Here is a 7,409-nt window from a genome sequence, read left to right on the forward strand (position 1 = left end):
CTCGTTATTGTATATTTGCTCTGATTCAGCTCTGGTGATGCACACTCATTCCTTCATTATAACAATGGTTGTTTTGTGAGTAGCATCAATATTCACAGCTAACAAAAATATGTTCTAGTAACGCTTTGATAACGATCCCATGAGGTTGTGGTAACATTATTTCTGAATGTTCTTAATTTCTTGTTTATGCAAAGGTTAGCAAAAATAAAAATAAAAGAATGTGCCGTTTTATCATTTTACATGCATTATGGAAATGTTTCTTTTTTGATCGTTGAATGTTTTGAAACAACCAGTAATGTTTAAAAAACGCTTTTGTGAGAACGTTTTGAGAACTTTATTTGTTGCATGAACTTCTTATACTAGTCTTACAAGTTAGTCATCTAAATCTTTCTTCCAGACTGGTAATAGAAAGGCAGATTTGTCTAATTTGAATCAGAAAAGGACAGATTAGTTTACATAACGATGAACGAACGTTATATAGGCTACTGGAAGAACGTTTGTTCATAACGTTGAGAGAACCTTGACAGAACGTTCCCTGTTCGCTTTTGTTACAGGGATACTTGCAAATTAAGTAAATATACACATTAAATATTAATAAAGTTTTTAAAAAAATTCACATGTAAATAAGTTCAGAGATGAGAAAAATGTCAATTACATAGAAATGGATTATTATTATTAATCTTCATTTAAATAGGCTATTATTAATGTGAAGTTAATTAACTGGTTATATCTGTTAAATGCTTTATTGTGCTCAACGTAAAAACATTTTTACTTATGGTTAATAATCGTAATATTAACCATTTTGAGACACAAGATGACACAATTAGTAATTAGTGTGAAGATCCATATGACCCAAGTCCCTCTGGGAACTTCGCTTTTACATGTTGGGAAGTCATAATTACGACATCAGATGCTTTAGAATCTTTTGTTTAGAGCAAAAAAGATGAAGAGAAAAATCCAGAGTTTCACACTCGTAGTTACGACATAGTGATAGTGATAGATATAATTGTGATATTATGCATGCTTATGCAGTGAGATGCATTTAATATATGCATGCTGAATTGATGCTTGCACATATTTCAAATCAGGAATAACTTATCAACAGTATCATAAATTCTGATTCTTTAGCTTCATTTGCTCACAAAAAAACAAAACAAGATACATATCTTTTTCCAGACAGGTCCAGCAATGCACATGCACTTTCTAGCATAAAAAATAAGCAATGCCTCTATGAAATGTGTGTCTCTGTAAGGCAGGACTGAAGCCATCATACTATCTTTTCTATACTAGTAGTCCTCATAACATCCCGTGTGACTGAATCAGAACAGTAGCACTGAAGCAGAGGCGTTTGTCTCATGTAACACACGTCATATCGCTCGTTTTGGCTTTAGTATGAGCACAGCGGCAGTGGTGATCCTGCAGTCACATCTGAACTCTTCCACACATCTACACACTGTTTAGTGCAGATTCAGGCTTCAGATTTTACACTGTGCATCAAGTGGCGATGCAGCTTTTTGTTTGCACAAAAGTAAAGAAAAAATGGCACACCTTGAAATGCACTATTTTAATGAACTGCAATATGCATAATTCTTAAAACAACGTAAGTCGAATGACAAAACCATTTTAGTTTTTAATATTTAAGTGCATGTGTTCAAGTCATGCAAGTACAGGAAAGACCAAAAACTTGCTGTAAAATTGTGATATTATGCATACTTATGTATTTATTATATGCATTAAATGCTGAATTGATGCTTGTATGCATATTTCAAATCTGGAATAAATTGTCAACAGTATCGTAAAGTCTGATGCTTTAGCTTAATTTGCTCATAAAGAACAATATATGTCTTCTTTCAGGCGGGTCCAGCTAATGCGAACGCATAAACAAATAAGCAATGCTTCTATGAAAGTACTTGCACTGTAAGGCCTTTTTTATACTGGTGGATGATACAGCTTTTTGTGCACAAAAGTAAAGAAAAAATGGCATAAATTAAAATGCACTAGTATTTTAATGATCTGCAATATGCATAATTCCTAAAACAACATATCTGTTTTAGTTTTTAATATTTCAGTGCATGTGTTGAAGTTTGGATGCACTGTACCCTAATGATATCAACAACAAAAGCTTGTCCTTTATTATTATTTAACTTGATATTTGTGTGTCTCTCTCCTCAGATGACAGCATCTCTCCTCGACCACCGCCCGTCGTCATGAACATGCAGATGTGGATATCAGCCATATGGACTCTCACATCAGTCTTCAGCTTGACTGAGATGTTTGATGTTTACGGGGATATATGCGGAGGCCTGTGTGTGTGTGAAGAAAGGGAGGGTGTTTTCACCGCCAGCTGTGAGAACAGAGGGATCAACAGTCTGTCGGAGGTGATGCCTTTACACTTCACTGCCTATCATCTTCTGCTCACGGGGAATCTGCTAAAGAAAGTCTCGCTCAACGACTTTGTTCAGTACGAAGGACTCACTATTTTACATCTCGGCAACAATGATATATCAGAGATCGACGGTGGTGCTTTTAACGGACTTCAGGGATTAAAACGACTGCATCTGAACAATAACAAAATCGAAGTGCTGAAGGACGACACGTTCCTCGGACTCGAGAGCCTGGAGTACCTGCAGATTGACTATAATTACATCAGCCACGTTGAAGCGAAAGCCTTGAGTGTTTTACGTCACTTAGAGGTGCTCATCCTCAATGACAACCTGCTCTCCGCTCTGCCCAACAACATCTTTCAGTTCGTTCCATTAACGCATCTCGATTTAAGAGGCAATCAGCTCAAAGTGCTTCCCTATAATGGGCTTCTGGAGCACTTGAGCCGGATCGTGGAGCTGCAGCTGGAGGAGAACCCCTGGAACTGCTCCTGCGAGCTCATTGCACTGAAAGCCTGGCTTGAAAGCATCTCCTACACGGCTTTAGTTGGAGATGTGGTTTGCGAGACGCCGTTTCGTCTTCACGGTCGAGACGTAGACGAGATCTCCAAGCAGGAGTTGTGTCCTCTGAGAGCCATCGCTGAGTACGACATGCGTGCAGAACCGGCTCACGGCGGCGAGATCCTTTATAAAACCACACCGCCGACTTCCATCCCGGGCTTCGCCTCCTCAACAGTCCTACGCTCCACTAAATCCAGCCGATTCCCGGGAAAACTCCGCGTTAAACCGACTCCTCGCTCCTCTAGCAAGCCGCAGAACTACGGCCCGATGTTAGCCTTCCAGACGAAGTCGCCGGTTCCTCTGGACTGTCCGAACGCTTGCTCCTGCAATCTGCAGATCTCAGACCTCGGCTTGAACGTGAACTGCCAGGAGAGGAAGATCGAAAGCATCTCGGATCTCATTCCCAAGCCGTACAATCCTAAAAAGATGTATTTAACGGGGAACTACATCTCTGAGGTGTGCAGCTCTGACTTTGACGGCGCGACCGGACTTGATTTGCTCCACCTGGGGAACAATCGCATATCCGTCGTTCATGATCGGACGTTCAGCCAGCTTATACATTTAAGACGATTGTACTTAAACGGGAACTTAATCGAGCGCCTCTCCGAGGATATGTTCTATGGGCTACAAAGCTTGCAGTTTTTATATTTGGAGTATAACGTGATTCGAGAGATTGCGAACGGTGCTTTTCAACAGGTTCCCAATCTTCAGCTTCTGTTCCTCAATAACAACCTCCTCAAGACTCTTCCTCCCGGCGTCTTCCACGGATTAAACCTCGCGCGAGTGAATCTACGCAACAACCACTTCCGAAGTCTCCCGGTCGTGGGTGTCCTGGAGGATCTCGCGGATCTGGTGCAGATCGATCTCTTCGAGAACCCCTGGGATTGCTCGTGTGTCGTGGTGGAGATGCGAAGCTGGCTGGAGAAACTCGGCGCCGGGATCGTGTTAAACTCCGTCGCGTGCGAATCTCCACCGAGGCTCTCGGGCGAAGACATGCGCTTCATTCGCTCCTATCAACTTTGCCCGGAAACCTCAAACGTTCAGTCTTCCGTAGCGTCGCCTTCAGAGGAATCCATTCCCGGAAGCACCATCACTTTAGAAACTTTGGATTATGACGTGCAGAACCCCACGGTTCCACTCTCAGTGCTGATTCTCGCCTTGCTGATGCTTTTTATATTATCTGTGTTCGTCGCGGCAGGGCTTTTCGCCGTTATAATGAAGCGCCGGAAGAAGTCGGAACGGTTAGCTTCGGTAAACGCCAGCGATAAGACCAGATCGGCGGCGAGCCACGTGTACGAGTTCATCCCGCCGCCAGCCGAGAGCCTAGCGAAGAACAACGCCGAGGGAAACGCTATGGAGAGATACAGGGACTTCGAAGAACTCAGAGTTCTGGCGTCGAACTCGGATGATGAAGTCCGGAGCAGATCCGAGTTCAGCGCGGGAACGCCGGATACGCTAAACACACACTCGCTTCTGGACGACAACTACTTTTACCGGGAGATCTTGGCCAGGGACCAGCCGGGCTCGTACAGGGGGAGTTTAGCATGCAAGCATCAGTACCTGGATCATCCGTACTCGAGTCCCGAGCGGGTCCAGGATCAGTTCTTGGGTCCCGACCGGGTCCAGCAAACCGTGATGTTCTGCTCCCCGCCGGCCGCCGTCTACATCGAGCCCAACCGGAGCCAATACTGGGAGCTCAAAGCCAAGCTGCACTTCGAGCCCGACTATCTGGAGGTTCATGAGAAAAGGACAACTTTCACTCAGTTCTGAAATATATGTATTTGTCTTCATTTTCTTTAAAAAAAAAAAAAGTTGGGGAGAAAATGTGTTTTCTGAGAGATATGAGGGTGAATCTCGTGCACCTCAAAGTTCAAAAGAAAGACAAGTTGTTATTCTGATATTTTGACGATTTTATATTTATAATGATTTTCACTTTATTCATATTTTAATTATATTTTGCCTATATTTATTACTATTATTTTTATTTACTTTGTTTGATTGCTTTGTGACATCATTTGCTGGACAATTAAGCAAATTTTCCCTCAATTTCTATTGTCAATCGAGTTCATATTAATGTGGAAACAAACTATTATTTAAATGGTAAATTTAAAATAGTTATACTGCTTTTAATGCACTGGAAAAGTTTAACTTAAATTCTAATATTATAATAATAATATATATATATAGTTAATAATAATATAATACTTAAACTATATTATATATATATATATATATATATATATATATATATTAATTATATTAACCTCCTGCTCGTGTGTTGGTCAAAAATATATTTTTTATTATTTCAGTGAAATGATTGTACTATATTTTAATTCGATAATGTTTTTCATTTAATATATATATATATATATATATATATATTTTTTTTTAGGGGATTTTATGGTACTAAATTATATTTATAAAGTATTTGTAATCCATTTATTCACTTTTTGAACTTAAACTGGTAAATCTTGAACGCTTTAGAGTGACGAGCGACAGACTGAAGTTTGGTCTCTTTTTAAAGACGACACTTGGCAGATTATTGCTGAAGTGAAAAAAAGTTAAAAAAAACCTTAAAGTTATAAAATGTTACATTTATTGTTATGAAAAATGCACAAAAATACTATTTTCAGTTTTTATATGAAATATATTGTTTCCCAAAATGAAAACCATAAATCTAAACAAACTGTGCTTCAAATTTGAGGTTGATATCTCCAAAAATATGCTTTCAGAAAACATAACGTTTTGGTCAAGAATGCCCGGACCCACCACAGGGCTCAAGTTGAATCTCATTTATTTTTTAAATTGATTAAATTATTTTTATGAGTTAATGTAAAAATATGTTGCCATAACTTATTAATTGTATTATTATTAAATCAAATACATTATTCAGTTATTTAAAAAATAATAATATTAATTTAAATTAATAAAAAAAAAAAAAAAATAAAAAAAACGTAAAACTGTCTCCATAGAGCAAATCTTAATGATCCATAAAACACTTTTTTTCATTTTTGCTTTTAAATTTTGGGGTGTTTTTGTGAGATTCACGCCATATTCTCTCATGCATATCGTGTTCAAAAGTGTCATTATATGCTTCAGTATCATGAGTTTAATACGTCGTTAGGTCGATGGATGATTTCTGTGTGTGAATATAAAAGTGACGCTCGTCTTAAAGATGTAAGTTATTTATTATTTCAAAGCACCTGTGGCCAAAAGGGACAATCGGTTTCGTTGTGTTCTTATTTGTGTATGTACACATTCTTTCATAAATCATACTGGTGTACTTGCATATATCAATTCTGGAGATCTTTGCACTTTTTTTGCTTAAATTCTATTAAGAAGATTTTTGTAACATTTATATTGACAGTCCTGCCAGGTCAGTCACTTTTTAGATGTAATTATGCTGGGAAAAGGGTGACGTGTTTTTATTGAGTTTTTTCTGAGTATGTTCATGATCTAAAAGGCATATGCATTGAAAGCACAAAGTGTACAGTATTTACCCTACAGTTGCTGTGCAATATCGTAAACCCCCTTTAAGTGTGTCTGCCCACGCCGGCCAATAAGAATCTCCATGAGAGCCGACGACGACGACAGGGAAACCGCGAGCCAAACCCCTCCAGCTCTCCGCGTTCTGATGTGTGACTCAGTGAAGGAAACAACAGCCCAAGCCGCTTTTACACAAGCATTTGTTATTCAGCAAATGCCAATGAAAATTTCATGCAGGGCTTCAGGCGAGAGAGTCTGGAGAGATTGTTATGCAAAAACCGCAGTCGCTGCGGAACATCAGTGTTTCTTCTCATTCCTGTAAAATATTTACAATGATTTCATGCTTTTTTAAAGTCGCTGTCATGACTATATTGTGTGACTGTATGTGCAAATTGAATGAATCTGTTTTTGCACTGAAGTTTTGTCTTCAGCGTCCACATGTTCCTAAATAAACCTCTGAATAATTGACAGAACACATATGGCTGTTTGCTTCAACCAGGACAGTACAGGTGAAATATCAGATATTTCTGCTCGTTTGTGCAGATGCTGGAAAAACGTCCAAACTAGAACAAGGACGAGGACAACTAATGGCTCAAGATGTGCTCGCATTAAAGATGCTCTTCGAGACTTCTGTCCATTTCTGCACTGGAAACACGAGCAGCTTGTCAAATATGTGTATTTATCCAGCATTTCAGGCTTTTTTCATTGCTTATTCACATGACCTTTTACATATGTTCATTAACAGTGAAGCATGAAGAAACGCCCTTGGCCTGTTCACCCGAGGCCGGGTTAGTGTTCGTCTCTGGCGTGGAGAGCCTGTGGCCGTGAAGTTTATCTAGTAAAAGTGCTTCAGATATTGAGTGTTCGAGTCGTCGTGTCTTCATGCCAACCAGAGATTAATGCATTTCATAATTATCATACAAACTGTTCACACTGAACTCACATTAGCCGTGTTTCCATCCGACTGTTTTCATGCAAATT

The 7,409-nt window shown here is 39.2% G+C and overlaps 1 protein-coding gene across 1 annotated transcript in view; it reads left to right on the forward strand.

The window, feature by feature from the left end:
- The window catches only part of slitrk5b (SLIT and NTRK-like family, member 5b), a 5,235-nt gene extending 395 nt beyond the window's left edge, over positions 1–4,840 (forward strand). Inside the window, exon 2 of the mRNA XM_084123478.1 lies at positions 2,173–4,840. Within this exon, the coding sequence (XP_083979604.1) occupies positions 2,173–4,712 (2,540 nt within the window). The 3' untranslated portion in view covers positions 4,713–4,840. The remainder of the gene's footprint in view (positions 1–2,172) is intronic.
- The last annotated feature ends 2,569 nt before the right edge of the window (positions 4,841–7,409 follow it).

This window comes from Abramis brama (assembly GCF_963993115.1).
Source record: "Abramis brama genome assembly, chromosome: 8".
Classification (NCBI taxonomy): Eukaryota; Metazoa; Chordata; class Actinopteri; order Cypriniformes; family Leuciscidae; genus Abramis; species Abramis brama.